The sequence below is a fragment of the Eurosta solidaginis genome, chromosome 1, assembly GCF_040869045.1.
Source record: "Eurosta solidaginis isolate ZX-2024a chromosome 1, ASM4086904v1, whole genome shotgun sequence".
Classification (NCBI taxonomy): domain Eukaryota; kingdom Metazoa; phylum Arthropoda; class Insecta; order Diptera; family Tephritidae; genus Eurosta; species Eurosta solidaginis.
The window spans coordinates 351,606,770-351,623,676 of record NC_090319.1 but is presented as its reverse complement, the minus strand read 5'-3'; the positions used below and the strand labels follow the sequence as shown (position 1 = coordinate 351,623,676).

Below are 16,907 nucleotides of genomic sequence, written 5' to 3'. Positions count from 1 at the left end.
ACAACCGATCTTTCAGATAGAAATATTTTTGGCAATTTCTCCCTTAATTTCCAATACAAAAACGTTAAACTTGGTGATATTTATTCCAATATACCATAGAAGATTTCCTGAAAAAATCACTTTGATCGGAGCTATATGTATATAGTATATACCAATCCCATTCAACCGATCGTTCAGATAAAAAGATTTTTGGCCATTTCTACCTTAGTTTCCAATATAAAAAGGTGAAACTTGGTGATATATATTCTAATATATCATAGAGGATTACCTGTAAAAATAATTTCGATCGGAGCTATATAATATATATCCCAACCCATCTTTCAAATAAGGGGGTTTTTTGCCATTTTTTATTTTATATTTATCTTAAAAATCGCTTAGTTATGTAGACCTGTTCACTATATATTTCTTATCTTATACATCGGATTATTTGGAGATTACGAACGGGATAAGTTTATTGTTCAGCCCTATTCATGAAAGGTGTAAAGTCTTCGGCACAGCCGAAGACAGTCCCGTCCTTACTTGTTATTTTTTGTGGGGCATTTATAAAAGTCAAATATGCTAAAATGTTTTTTTGTATCCTTTGATTTGGCTTTTCCACAAAGTTTTTGAAAGAGATTTTAAAATTTTTTTAAAAACCAAAAAGTCAATATGGCCGCCGAGAAGAGAGAATGGTTTTACCTTCCTATATTTTTATCATGGGCTAAAGACATCATCTATAAGTAGACTAAAATACATATTTCACAATAATATGATTGTAATACATTAGTAATAATATACATTAGTATATTTACAAATTTGGAAAAATACCTTCTCCATACGAGATTATAAAAGTAAGTAATTCTAACGGAGTTTTAGGTTCAATTACTTTTCTACTGGGAAGTAATATTTTCCAGTCACATATTTCGATACAAAGTTTTGTTCCATCGAAATCGGTATTATAAAATTCAACCAGGTCCTTACAATTTCGTCGTTACTATCCCTGCTTAACAAATTTCCAGCTTCTAAGAAAAATCCAAATATAAAATTAAGGTAATTTAGTCGTGTAGGTCTTGTACGTATTTTTTGTTGCAGACGATCGAGAACACTTTTTGTGACGCGTGAAATTTCACATTCTGCGGAAAGACCAATATTTTTAGCCGATTTTGCGGCGCCTCCTTTCACGTTTTACTATATCAATATCCCATTTTTCACAAAGAGACTTCGCTTTTTTTATTGCTCCTTCACAGAGAGTGCCTCGAGTTGCGGATTAACGTTTGACATTTTTTGTTAAACCATTTTTTAATAATTCCTTTCGTAACGTTGTACATGAGAAAAAAAGATATATGCTTTCAATTATTCTAGAACCTGTCGCAAGTGTTGTGAGTATATGCATGAATTTTTTAGTATAGAAAAATTTTTCCAGAAATCAGTTATAATAAAAATATGTAATGAGTAGCGCCCGGAGAAAGGTATCCCCCTTGCTCCCCCCTCACTGTGTCACTGCTAATTCGATTCACCAATCTAGAGCTATTGCGAATAAAAAAATTGATTGCGACCACGAATCGCTTAATGCGATACGGGCCCTGATTTGGTAAAAAATTAGATTTCTTCTGAAGAAAACACTTATTTCTATAAAAAAAATTTTATGTGTATATTGGATCGATTTTACGTCTCCCCTTGAAAAATATGGTTTCGAGACAAACCGGTTCGGAATTGAATTTTCTTTTCTGAATACAATGCATATATTTGCTTATCACACATCTCAGGTTTAGTCATCTTATTTATATAAAATTTTTGTTACGTTTGAAAATGCTCAGAAAAAATTTATACTTATATATTATAGGGATTTACCCTGTATATATGGGCTACATTATAGAAAGCATGCGTATATTTATATACGCTTATTTATCCTTCCATCACCCTTGCAGTTCTTCACCCTGCCATTCCATTTGCTGCAAACAACATGAGTGTTATCATTCAAGTTAAAAAGAAAAAATAAACTCATATTTGATAAATCAGTTGGAAATTTCATGAGTGTTCACCCGAATGCGGACAATTCTTTCTGTTCTACATTGCATTGCATTTTTTCTTTAAAAAATAAATATATACATACAATTTTTTCAATTTGTTGTATGCAATCGGTATGGAGCAAAATTGTTCGAGAAGAAATAAGAATGTATGTAGAAATTTTAAGTTTTTACTGCATTACAACATCATTTATGTCCACTAGGTGTGTCCTTAAAAACCATATAAGCGATTTTTTCCCGTTTCACCATTATGGACGTAATACCTGGGTCAAATATGTTACATATGCGTTGGGGTCCCGATCGTACTGAAACTCAAGCTCAGATTACCCTATATTATTTAAAGCTGGACTTTAAACACTTTGTGACACACCTTCGCCGGTGAGACAAAATTATATGTATAGTATCATAACGAATTTTGCAAAATTCTGATTACTTTGCACCTTCTGCTATCGTTCGAATCGAACTCAAATATTCAGTATAGCAATATCTCCTTTATTTATAACTCTACTGTGGTAGTAGTACTTTACAATTACATAATTAGCTTACTAAACTAAAAGCTTGTTAAAATCAAACTGATTTATTCAAGTCTACACCCTGGGAGAAATAGGCGAACGAAGCAACTGAGAGTATAAAAGCGGCGTAGTCCAATAAATGGCATCAGTTTGAATTTAACTTGTTCTAAGCGAAGTATTAAGAGTATTTTCCATACAGAACATTTAAAATAAAAACAAATGTAAGGCGCGATAACCTTCCACGAGATTTAGGCCGAGCTTCTCGTTTAATTTTCGTCCTCATCATCCTACAAATTGACGGCGAGGGACTTACTTGTTTTATATCGACTCCAAACGGCATCTGCAAGGCAGATGAGTTTTCACTGAGAGCTTTTCATGGCAGAAATATGCTCGGAGTCATTGCCAAACACTGCTGAGGGGTGACCCGCTAAGAACAATTCTCTTCTAATCGAAAAAGCTTGTTTCGAAAATTTTGATGATTTTTACTCCGGGATGAACCCAGGATCTTCGGTGTGGTAGCCGGAGCACGCTACCATCATACCATGGCGGCCGTTTCAGCCGATACAGACCATTTGATATTATATATTCGACGGTTCAATGACTCTAACGATAGCAAAAGGCAAGGAATAATCAAAAATACTTAGGATTCGTAACAGTGTTATAGCCTTTTGGGTATAAAAACCATAAAATAACAAAAAATATCTGCAACGCCTTTTAATCGTCTACAGTCGGGACAAAACCGTATATTTGTTATTTTTGAGCAGGGTTTTACTGTCTGAAGGGGTGAGACTAGAGAATATATTTTTATACTCAGAGTGCTTTGCACACAGAGTATATTAACATTGATTGGGTAACGGTTGGTTGTACAGGTATAAAGGAATCGAGAGAGATATAGACTTCCATATATCAAAATCATCAGTATCGAAAAAAAAATTGATTGAGCCATGTCCGTCCCTTCGTCCTTCCGTCCGTCCGTCCGTCCGTCTGTCCGTTAACATGATAACTTGAGTAAATATTGAGATATCTTCACCAAATTTGGTACACGAGCTTATCTGCACCCAGGATAGATTGGTATTGAAAATGAACGAAATCGGATGATAACCACGCCCACATTTTGGAGAACACAGCAAACCTGATTATTTAGTAAATAATACACCTAGAATGTTGAAATTTGACGTGTTGACTGATATTGAGACTCTTGACAAAAAATTGAAAAATTTTTTTTTTAAATGGGCTTGGCACCGCCCACTTGTGATAAAATCAATTTTGTGGGCGTGGTCTCCACTTTTATATAAGAGATTTTTAAAAGGGTCGTGGACGAAAAATAAGCTATGTCTTTGAAAAAAAGAGCTTCATATCAATGGTATTTCATTTCCCAAGTGTATTTATAACAGTAAATAGGAAAACCTTTAAATTTAAAAAAATGGGAGTGGCACCGCCCCTTTTATGACTAAGCAATTTAATATGCTTCGGGAGTCATAACTCGAAGAAAAATTAACACATCTTAATGAAATTGTGTACACACATTTTCCTTATAGCAGAAAATATTTCTAGTAAAAATGGACGAGATCGGCTAAAGACCAAGGCAACTTAGATACAAACCAAGTTTAAAAGGGTGTAGACTAGAATAATAAGCTACAACTTAGCAAAAAAAGTTTTGAATCAATGATGTTGCACTTATCAAATTTTATTGTAAGAGGAAATGTGGAGCCATTTTTTTAAACGGGCGGTGCCACGTATTATGTTGAAAAGTAATTTATCTGAAATGAAATGTACAATTGAAGCTCACGCTGAATATATAATGTTGGGTTACACACGAACTTAGTCACCTTTACTTGTTTAATTTTATAAGGATCACCCATGTGTATATAAATTCAGTTATTATTTAAAAAAAAACTTAAAATTTTTATCAGTTGCACGCTGCAATCTTTACATATAATGAGACACTCGAGTGAAAATATATGATCCTGCTGACTTTTATTTTATTTTTGCTCGGTTTTCTTTTTGCGAGATACATAAATGCACTTTGGCTACGTGCTTGATCCAATATTTGTGCAAGTATCGAAATATTGCAGCAATTATGGAATTTTTAAGAAACGTGTGATAGAATCAATTACGCAAACAAATATAGTATTATATAAAGTCATATATAAAATTTTTTTGCATACATTATGTTTGTCGAACAGTATTGGCATAAAAATAAGCCATGCACATTTTCTTTGGAATTGTATAATTCTAACAACTGCCACGTTTCATTTGAAAGTATTCAAAACCATATGCATATACGGTGCAATAATTTGTTTTAAGTAATCGATAGAGGTTTATTTGTTAATCATTTATTATAAGCGTGGTAGTTCTAAGAGTTATTCAACTCGGCTGAAATTTGCAAATCTAAATTTTTGACCATAATTTATTATATTCTTCCCGGAAAAGCTAAATTTTATTTAACGAACAGCTTAATATGTATGTATACATATGTTTGTAACTGTCTATGTTCTTAAATGCAAATAACTTAAAAAAAATTTTTTTTTACATTGCAGATCCACCCGATATACAAGTAGAGAAGTCGTGGATACATTCTGGTGAAGGATTTGAAGCAAAGCTGGTCTGCATAGTATACGCTGATCCAGTGGCAACGGTAAATTTAAATTATTTAAAAATATGTATTACTTTGTACATAGCTACAAATATTATTGGTATTACTGTAAATTGGTGGTACTGTAATAAAATGCTGGTGCAGTGACACCCATATCGAAATAAAACTTATTCGTAAAGAAATATATATAAAAAATTAATTAAAATAAAATAAGACATAATAAAGCAAGACATTATTAAAAAATTATAAAACACTATTTAAATGAAATACAATAAAATAACAAATAAAATAAATAAACAAAATCTTTAGGTTAACCGTAGAACGCATGACTACAAAATACCACGCAAACGCATAACGGGGGTACCCGTGTGCCCACTTAAAAGTTTTTACAGTTACAAATGCATAGTAATAATATTCTTAAGTGAAAATTACTACAGATTGTGTGCTGAGTAGTGAGTTACTTACTTACCGCGACAAGCTCGAGAAAACCAGTAACTGGATCCTGCTACCTATGTATACTGAAACCCCCAAACAAAGAAGAAAAACGCGAAAAGCATGCAGCATCTGCAAAAACCATTGTGCCTGGTACGTTAGGTGAAAAATTGTATCTGGACCACAATAAAAATTTCATATTAAAACAAATGAATTGTTTGATATTTGAAGGGTACACGGGTACCCGGTTATGCGCTCGCGTAGGTGTCGACTTTGGGAACTTATATCTGGGGACCCCTCAACTGAAACCTACAGGCATTGACTTAGACGATACAAAAATACTGTAACTTGCTATATTAGAAGGTTCAAGACTCTTGTGACTGTGGTTCTCTCACTGAAGTAATTTAAATTCGCAACTGGACACACGGGTACCCGATTACGCGATCTACGGTTAAACGGTTTTATTGAAAACAATACTTACATCAAGAAATAATAATAATAAAAGATAGAAGCTAGTTAGGTAGGTCTTAGGTACTAGTCATCACACTCCTTATTAATCTAGGGCGTTGATCAGACAAATAAATAAAAGCGTGGGCCGCGTCAAATTTTTTTTCATATTTTCATATATGTATAATTAAGACCAACTTAACGTCAATTAGGTTATGCTACGCCCCATGTTTTTAGAAATTTCACGCGGCCAATGCTTTTATTTATTTGTCTGATCAACGTCCTAGATTGGATGAGGAGTGCGATGACCAGTACGTAGGACCTACCTAATTATTTTCTATCTTTTACTAATCTTATTACTTAATTAAAGTATTGTTTTCAAAAAAACCGTTTAACCTAAAAATTGTTTCCTAATTATTTTATTTTCTGTCTTTTAGTTTATTATTACTTAATGTTACTTAAACATTTTTTTTAATTATTTTAGTTTCAAGTTTTTAGTCTTTATTTAATTGCTTATTATTTGTCATTCTAATTAGTTCATTTAGTGCCTCATTATTTCAAGAACTCTTTGCTTACAATTTTGTAACAATTATAACTCCTCTATACATAATCCTTCCAAAGACTTTACTCGACTCAGTGCTACGTATGCTTGTCCCTCCTCGAACTCCAAAGTATTCTGATGTTACTTATACCAGACTGTATGTAATATTTGTTCCAAAAATGAGTCAAATCGTACCACTAATACGATTTTTTTGAATATATCGATCCTTGCGCCACCTAGCGGCGCTTTTTTCATAGATCGCTTTATATTCATGTATGTATGTGTTCCAAATAGGAGCCAAATCGGACCACAACTACGATTTTTTGAAGTATTTCGATCCGTGCGCCACCTATCGGATTTTTTTCTTATTATTGCCTCGTCATCGTGTTCTGAACGATCTTCCAATGGTACTCTTACTGGAAATGGTCTACAGAGCTAGTATCACTCTAACCAACACATACTCCACAAAGCTGGAGGAACACAAAAATTATCTTTCCGCCCAATACAGTCAAACGTATGCACAAAATGGCCAAATACAAAATAATCATAAGCCTCATATTTTTTATGATTCCTGAGGGACTTGAGAGGCTATTGGGCATCTACATGTGATCAATAACTACAGTGCCAAGCTTTCTTAGGCGTAGCACGTTTACATGAAGGGCAGGATAATTGAAAATGTAACCTTTAATTTCTTCTTAGATATGGAGGGAGCATTCAACAAAATTTAAACCAGCGCTTTTGTCAAATCGCTCTAAAATGTCGGAGTTGTTGACCACATTTTCAGCAAATAATGCAAACATTTCGGCAATGAGGGCAATCAACGCTGAAAAATAGAACTTTTAAAGCAGACATGGGATCCATCAACAACCATCAAATTGGGAAGAGGAACACCCAGGGTGGAGCGCTCTCCGAACTACTATGGGCTGTTGTACTGAACGCGATACTACTTGAACTCGATAAGAATTGAGTAAAGGTACATTGTGGCATATACAGGCGGCATGATAATTGCAGTTTTAGGGTTTTATCCCTCAACGTAAAGCGTAATCCTACAGGGTGCGCTAAGTTATCCTGGGCTGCAGGAAATGGACTCAATACTATGCCCAAGCAATTCAACTATTAAAGTTGAGTAAAAATTCGAAATACCTAAGTTTCGAAAGCCCATACTAAATGACAATGAACTCTCTCTTTCGACGAGACTGAAGTACCCTGGCGTCGAATAAGACAACAAGCTAAACTCGAAAGTCAATAATCATAGAAGAGTAGAGAAGGCATACATTGCATACTACTCGTGTAAGAGAATTTTAAGCAGGAACTAAGGCCTGGAAGCATGTTATATGGCTCCACACAGCGGCCATAAGACCCATCTTAGCATACAGAGCGTTAGAGTAGAGACCAGCACTGAACAAGCAATATAACATCAAGAAACTAAACCAGAAACAGTTGGTAGTATGCGCTGGGTAACAGGAGTACTTAGGTCGTGTCTAACGAAGGCGTTAAATGTTTTCATTGTCCAGCTGCCTTTGGATTCCCACATACGGCTGATAGCTGCTGGCTCAGACACCAGACCTAGGGAGTCTAAAACTTGGAAGGAAAAACTGTATGGTAAGAGCGCCCCTCAACGTAGATACACTGAACTTTGACAAGAATTTCAAGGTGAGGTTTGCTTCAAGAATATATTAGTCAGCCGACAAAGTTTACACAGAGGGCTTAACTTCACTCTACACGGACGAGTACAAAATGGTCTGTAGTTTTGGTGCGGGTCTTTTCTGAGCTAAAAGTCGTATTATCCAACAGTTTTCTAAACTCAGCTTTTAAATTTCAAGGAGAAATAATAGGTATAGAACCTGGTGGTTTGGTGTTAGATAGTCGTATAAGACGGTGAGATATGCATATACTCGAGAATCTGGTAATAATGTAAGAGACGCATACGTTCTTAAAACCGTTGCAACCTGTAAAAGGGCATTACGTAAAGCAGCAAACCTTGCGTGCATGTTCTTTTGGGTAGCCGGTCACGGGAACATTGACGGCAATGAAAATATGGATGAGCTGACGAAGGCTGGTGCATCATTAGAGACCTCCGAGGCAATCACGGTGCTCCGATTAATTTAACTAATAAAGAGTGGCATTCTTACTGACCTAGAGAAAACTGCAATTCGCGATTTGCATGGATACTTTCAAAGTCAGCAAGCAAATATGGGCATGACTGCAACCAAAGAAGGAAAGGATCAAATTCATCACAACGGGACACTGGTCATTTGGTCTACTCATCTCGGAAATGGAAAACCTTTTTAAGGACATTTGCAAAAGCTGTAATGGGGACGACTGTATGGATCCAAAAACATATTTCCGCTGTGATTGTCTAGCCTTGGCGATTATAAAGTACCTAACTCTTTGCACTTTTGTGCTGCCCTACTTAGGGATGGGGTCAAAATGCTCCATAAAAGCCATTAGAAGGTTTATTGATTTGACCAAATTGTATACAATGTATTCAGCCAAGCAGAACAGTAGCAACTTCCCAAAACAAAATAAAATAAAATAAAATAAAACCAAATTAAATTAAATTAAAAAAATTTAAATAAAATAAAATAAAATCAAATAACATTACACAAAATAAAATAAAATAAAATAAAATAAAATAAAATAAAATAATAATAAATAAAATAAAATAAAATAAAATAAAATAAAATAAAGTAAAATGAAATAATATAACGCTGGTCTGAATATTGGTTTAACGCTTCTGGTTCTGGTTCTTCCATGATATATGTAGACAATTTTAATTTTATCTTCTGTACGTTTAAGAAACCTAGTTTCCGGGGATACTCGGAGGGTATATCCAGCAATAGAGAAACAGCTTTTTACTTACTTTTTCCCAAAATGCATTAGTCAAAATAAATCTGTTAATATTCTAATTCTTTCTAAGCTGGATTGTTGGTAAACTCAGATAATTATAAAATTAACATTTTTACGCAATCTCCTCCTCAATTCAGAATCTGAAGAGATGAAGTTGTTTGAAATAATCATTCATATATGCATATTTCTCTACATTTCAAAATATCTTTCGAAAAGTTATGCTGCTAACTTATTGAGAGACAAATACCTAAATTAGCCAAACTCATGTTCCTTAATTTAATATGCACGACTTTCAATCTCTTTATTTCGTTGGTAAATTTAGTCTCTATTACTCACAGTCAACATTTGTGCAAGCTTTTTTGTTTCCTTTGCCTCGTATACATGCATTCTGCTAGTGGTTTTTATTTAATTTATTTCTCTATTTGTGTAATCTGTAGGTGTCCTGGTACCAAAACTCATTTCCGATACAAACAACCGATAGGCGAATAATGTCAACAAGAGGAAATCGACACACGCTCACCATACGACACATACAACAAGAGGACTTTGGAAACTACAGGTGAGCTATGAGATAGATATGAAAACAAAATAGATCAACAACATGAAGAGAAAATACGAATAAATTAAATTACACATACAGAACTTTAGCAATCAGAGAGATTCGCAGTAAAAGAAAATAGGCATGGGTCACAATTTATGAGAACAGACAGTCTTTTATATGCCAGTGTCTACGTCAAAGGCAAAAAAAAATATTTCTTAACCTATGGAAAAATAAATGCGATACTGACTTTTTACTTTAAACTATTTCTTGATTTTTTTTATAAAACAAGCTCCTACTATTAGCTTAATATTTGTTCGTTTTCGTTTTCGTTACGAATCATACATCTTTACTCAATTGAGTTAGCGTGCCATTTTTTTGTTCACTCGGTTATTTGGGATTATGTACTCGTATTCTATCTACACGTCTGAAAAGTTTTTAACTTCAAATCATGAACACTGTTATATGACCTTTCATTCACCTGGCATCAAAGCAAGCACTATAAAGCAGCATAATCCAAAGTGACATATATGTACTAGGGATGACGATTAACGGGCAAAATCCTACCGGGGTTTTCGGGGTCTGAAAATTCAATCCTGGAATCTCGGGACTGTCCCAAATGTCTACCTGAGTAACCTACAAGTTATAGTAAATAATTTACATATTTTTTATTTAAAAAAATGCAAATAAATAACTATGCCAAAAACACATTTTCAGCAAGAAACATGCTTTTTGTATTACACGTACAACAACCACACGATTTCCCAAAAGAGATTTTTCGAAAAATCTAAATGGATGTTGAAGGGAAAGAGTGGTACTTTAAGGTAGAATATGGATCTTAAAAAAAAAAAACAAAAAAGAATTAGAAATGACGACCTCAAATTTAATTAAAAAATTAGTTTTTTACGCCACTATGTTGGAAAATGTCATAAGTTTGTAGTGCCAGGACTTTTGAGACTCCAGATACAGGTTCACCACGTTAAAACCTTCTAAAGAGTATACACCTGTTTCTAGTTACAAAATTTGTATGGATCTAGATTCCGAAATAAAACAAATAGCAAAAGTGTAATGCTCGTTTTGCTGTTAAAAGGGGGATAATTTTGGAACAGGTTTTAAATTATTTGAATTGATATTATAATGCTATTTTCAATAGTCCCGGTATTAAAGTTCAATAATCCGGGAATTTTTCAATCCAAAAAGACTGGAATCCCGACATCGTCATCCTAGTGTGTACGTATGTATCTACGTATGTCTGTATGTGAAATCGCCGATATGCATGCATGCACGAGCAACTTTTTCATATCAATGTCAAACTGTCTATGCAGACAGCATATTAGAAAGAATTGAAAAATAAAACCAGAACTACAACAAAAAAAAAATAATAAAAATTAAAGGTAAAAGTCCAACGGAAGTCAATACATTGGATGCTGCTGAGTTTTTCAGAACAAAAATTGGACGACAACAAAAACAACTGCCGTGAAATGAGTGAAGCTGCTATAGAGTTCAAGTAAAATTTTGGCATGTTACATTCTGGTTGACATATACATAAATATGTATTAGATATCAAATAACTGCCTTGTAAAAATATTTTAATTCCGTGATCGATTAGATTATTTTTTTGGTACCCAACAAAGTGGTGCCATATGATGTAGGACCATTCCATCCATGTCTGAAGACAAGTTAATTGTTATAGAAATAATACTTAATATTACAAAACCAAGTCGGCAAATCATGACAAATATCTTATATATTATTTCTAATTGCTGTTTTTATGTGCAGGTCCCTTTTTCGCTCTTATTTGGTATCCAAATCTATAATTAAAGTTTTGGTTGTAGAGATGGAGATTCGTGCTGTTAGCGGGCTTTTGGCATTATTGGTCGTAGTGATTTTGTTTAGCTATATTCTATTAAAATAATTTGTTAAAAATAAAAAATTGTGAGCACACAAAGAAATCTATTTGTACTATGGCACTATTGTGAATATTTGATTAGAACTGCATTACCGGCAGTTGCTAACATTCGCAGCGCAAGCGCATGTAAGTTTTTATTGATAGATGATTGATTGATAAAACAGTTGATTTCTGTTGATATTTGATATGAGACTTTCGTATTTTGTTGCGCATGATAGGCACGGGTTCTTCAAGTATTTTTCAAACTAGGTTTTCTACTAGAAAAACCGATAATGAGTTTGCCGCTTCCCATGGCAGTCGGTTCTATGTACCGGAGCGACTCGGGATTTTTCCCGAGCAAGGACTGTCATTTCAGTGTAACCTCATTTAATTTGTTGCGCCCCTCCCACAAATTGTCATCCTCCCAGCAGCTCCTTGCAGTGGGACTTAAAAAAACACTGCTACAACAACAACATAATGGGATTGCTGCTATTTTAGTAGCGGAGGCCCTTATGGGCCAGTATTAAGAGGCCCATATGGTGACATCTTGGAAAAATATCAAATGATTAAATTACTGGCAGTCTTCACACAGAGTTTATACTGTCTACATGAAATAGCTATGACGATGTACCTCTTGTCTGTACAATCAAATGAATAAATTTCTTAAGTTACCGATATTGACGATCCTATCAGACAACCATGTATGCCATATACTTAAGAATCATGAAATTGTAAGCTTTTATCTGGTAAAATGAAGAAGATATGAAAAAAAGTTCTTAATGGAAAAACGGTTGTATAGGAGACACATCGTATAGTGAGCCGATTCAGCCCATTCCAAAAAATGTCTAAGCGGACATAAAAACATACTCACCTAATTTCATTAAAAAATTAAATGTAAGGCGCGATAACCTCCGAAGAGATCTAAGGCCGAGCTTCTCTTCCAATTGGCGTCGTGCTCCTCTTGATTTTCCCTACAAATTGGCCGGACGGGACCTACATGTTTTATGCCGACTCCGAACGGCATCTGCAAGGCAGATGAGTTTTCCCTGAGAGCTTTTCATGGCAGAAATACACTCGGAGCTCTTGCCAAACACTGTCGAGGGGCGACCCCGCATAGAAAAATTTTCTTCTAATTGAAAAACCTTATTTCTAAAATTTTGATGTTGCTTTGCCCGTGGTGTGAACCCAGGGCATACGGTGTGGTAGGCGGAGCACGCTACCATCATACCACGGTGGCCGTAATTTCATTACAATACCTCAAAAAGTTGAAGGACAAATTTGCTGTCAAAAGGACAAAAAGATGGACATAGCTAAATCAACTCAGCGTGTCATCCTAATTATTGTGGTACACTTATAAGTAGCTATACGTCTTCTTCTTTAGGAACTTATAATTTCGAGATTTAGGAGGCATATTACCTTTGACGCTTTCGTGCCCAAAACGATCGTCGTTTGTCCGTTTGCGACACGATTAGCAAAACTATAATACAAACCAGGCATGCTTAACGAACGAAACGATATCATTTCGTTACGATAATCAACGCTAAGATCGTCAAATTAACGTTAATTTGACGAAGTCACTTCGTTTCGTTTATTAGCGTTGATTATCGTAACGAAATGATATCGTTTCGTTCGTTAAGCATGCCTGATACAAACGATAACAGCCGACTCTGCCGTAATCTCGGCATTCCGTTTCACGAACAGTTGCTGTGCAAAACCAACTATCGAAAACAATCTTGATAATTATTTTTGTGTAGTACACAAATAACGTAAAGCTAGACTATACACGACTTCGAAAACTCCAGAGTGCCATTAGTAGACGATATCGCCAAAGCAGGTAACGATCGTTAAGTGTCTTGTTTGCCAGACATAATAAGTCTGTTAATATACAATTTAACTTTCGTGTGAGTTATGTGAGTAAAAAAAAATTAATAAAATTATATGGGCGATAGCTGTAAAAAGAGCACATTCGCAAAAAAATACTTAATGTTATTCTTAACCAACCACCACGTGACCCTTACATATGTGTTACAAAGATAGGCCCAGGCATTATACATATTTAGAGAGTAGTACTCTTAGCATTCCTCCCAATATAGACAATAAATACTTCATTTGGTCTACGGGAAGGAATTAGAACAGGGGAGAGTTGCGATTTCCGTTCATCTTAGTCAACCATGCCCGTTGGCCCAGCGCGGGAACACAGTGCAGGATGATGGAAAAGAGGTTGAAAAGTAATGATCATTTGCAGTCTCTATGTGTGATCTACTTATATTAAGCACACATTTTTTCTCAGTTTTTGGCTGCCTGACCTCAAGAAATATTAAAAATGTCGACAAAGTCTACGCGCTGATTTAGTGATCATAACAAATTGTTTGCTTCGAAAATCGATCAAAGTAAAACTGTTTCATGTTAAAATGTGAGTCTTGTGGGAGTGCATTTTATGAAATCATTGCATTTTTTTCCTCTAAATATCCGTAGAAAAATAGGGCAAGGAAATAATTATTTATATTTGTTTACATTTCGCGGAAGGAATCTGAAAGAAATAACGCCATTAAATTCATCCAGTGGGCTTTGTTGTTGTGAATTAACTGACATTAGGTAAAATTGATTGTATTTTGTTAACTAAAAAGTTTGTTAAAATGAGAGACTCTCAATTAACAAAATTAGTTTTTGTGTTAAAAGAACATATTTTATTGGTCATTTCTACAGCCAGCAGCTATCAATATTATTCATATCCATCGGAAAATTTTAAAAAGAGATTAGCACGCATGGCGCTCACTACTATGTTCTAATGACCATTGTTCCACACAAATTTCAGTTATACCAATGCCCTTCACTGTGTTCTAGTGCTGATGGAATTAGTTTATTAAAACAGTTGTTATATGATATTCCCAGGGTTACAGTTACAAGTTATACAATTATAATTCTAAACAAAAATTCCTTGCGAGCTTTTTCCCTTCTCCCATTCCTCGTAGGTAGGTAGGTAAGTGAAATGGCTGCGACCTTAGTCGCCCAAGTAGCTATTTAAAGCCGTTTTGAAGCCATGAAACTCGTCTAAAACCGACGGAATGTTACGGTCAATGAATTAAAACCAGCCAGAGTTGTTAATAAAATTAAGAATATTCGGGATTGCCATCACAGGTAAACCTCTGAGGTCTTCTTGAAACGGGGTTCCAAGGAACCTTAGTCGGGCTCTAGCCAGAACCGGCATTTACACATAAAGTGTTCTGCTGTCTGCCTGGAATTTGAATCTTTGCAGCTTCTGCAGTATTCGTTATATTGAATGCACATCTTTGCCGCATGCGTACCTACTGCCCAGTGACAGTTGCAGACTGCTATCAGTTTGCGTGTTGGCCCTGGATTTGTTCAGAAGACTTCTCGTCCCCTTTCCATCTTAGTTTGGCCAAATGGATTTTGATATTGCACAGGTGTTGATGTTATTTCAATTTGTTTGTGCTTTCTTCAAGTAGAAGCTTTGGAAGTAGAGCCTTGGCTACTGCTAAGTGTATGCCTACTTTGACACTGGTTATTTCCTCGCTCATCCCCGATGAGCCCCTGCGTGCCATTCCTCGTATTCTAAATAAAAATTCCTTGGGAGTTTTTTCAATTTTCCCTTTCCTCTTATTCTGAACAATGTTCGAAAAATCGGAAACCGGTTATGGGAGAAATGTAAGTATTACGAATGTGAGTGAGATTTCACTGCCACTTCTTAGGAGTTTTTTCACTTCTTAAATTAAAGGTAATGCATCAAAATAGTTCTAATAAGAAAGAACACTTATTTGTGCTAAAATATGTACATTCTACCACAACATTATTTATTTTAAGTCGAAAAGTATATTATAAGCAACGGAAGAGCTCTTGGTATATTTCATGCAGCCATCCATAAATTGCGCAAGGATTTTTAAGAAGGCTTAAATAGATTTTGTCATATGACGAAAAACGAATTCAACTCGACTTGGCCGCCAGAAAATTGCTTTGTTGAATGGAAGTAGGCAGCTCCAGCGGATATGTGTGTTCCCGCCGTCTTCTTCTTCTTACGCTCATCTGTTGATGTTGCTGTAGCACCAATTCATAACTCATTTCAGTGAATACCATATGGAATGTAATAATGTGCATTGTTTATACTTTATTTCTTAATTTCAAACAAATTCGCAACAATAATTAAGCTTTTTAATTTTTTAAAGAAAAAATTTCAATCGACAAAATTCGAAATCCATATTCCCCAATTATTGTTCTCCCTAGGAAAAAAGAATTGGAGGAATTTTTCCGCGGGAATACAAAAAACCGCGAGAATAAAATTCCGAGGGAATATTATGACTGATTTAATTTATTTAAATAAGAATTAAGCTCTTCTTTTTATGGGTTGTTACCATTTTCTACAGGGTACTTACATACCCACCCCTAGATAGAAGAAATATGCTGCTGTGCTCTATTTCTGCTCTGTCCGTTTACACTTGTTGTTGGTTGATTATGCTGAATTGTATAGAAATGGGTCTGTCTGTATAAAATTGAAAAGGAAATTACATTTGCGCTACAAAATCAGTTTTGAGCTTCACCTGTATGAGGGTTAAGGAAAAGTTTGACATTCATGTGAAGTTTATGCGATGCTGTCAAAGGCACTTAAAGGATTATCTTTTAACGAAAGCGGTAATATTATTATGAGAATAAATGCCTGCAGACATATTTAATTATATTTTTGAACACGAAGATAAGCATAAATGAATCAGTTGACAGTATGCGCTCATTTATTGGTTGAAAAATGTTGTTAAATCTTAAAGATTATTTCTCGTGATTTTTGGATTTATATTAAGATGCAAGGGGTTGATAATTGAAAACTGTATAGCTTCATAGTTTCCGCATCTCAATGGTCAATCCCACCTACGCGAGGGGAATCTTTTACAAATATAACTATAACATACACATATTTTGTAGTTAAGGTTTGCACGACCCTAAATTCTTCATGGAGCTAGGTGTGGGTAGGCAGTATGATCTAGCAGGTTCATTGGGGTCATGTTAAATCGTTCTCAAGAGGGCCGGTCAAGTACCTTAATGTTGCTTCTTACTAAAACGTACCGGATCTATACCCAGGAAAGAACATAA

General features: G+C 35.0%; 1 protein-coding gene across 1 annotated transcript in view; it reads left to right on the top strand.

Annotated features, from left to right (window-relative positions):
- klg (klingon) overlaps positions 1 to 16,907 on the top strand; it is a 561,744-nt gene that overhangs the window by 514,597 nt on the left and 30,240 nt on the right. Inside the window, exons 7-8 of the mRNA XM_067762653.1 lie at positions 5,059 to 5,156; positions 9,822 to 9,943. Of these exons, the coding sequence (XP_067618754.1) occupies positions 5,059 to 5,156; positions 9,822 to 9,943 (220 nt within the window). The remainder of the gene's footprint in view (positions 1 to 5,058; positions 5,157 to 9,821; positions 9,944 to 16,907) is intronic.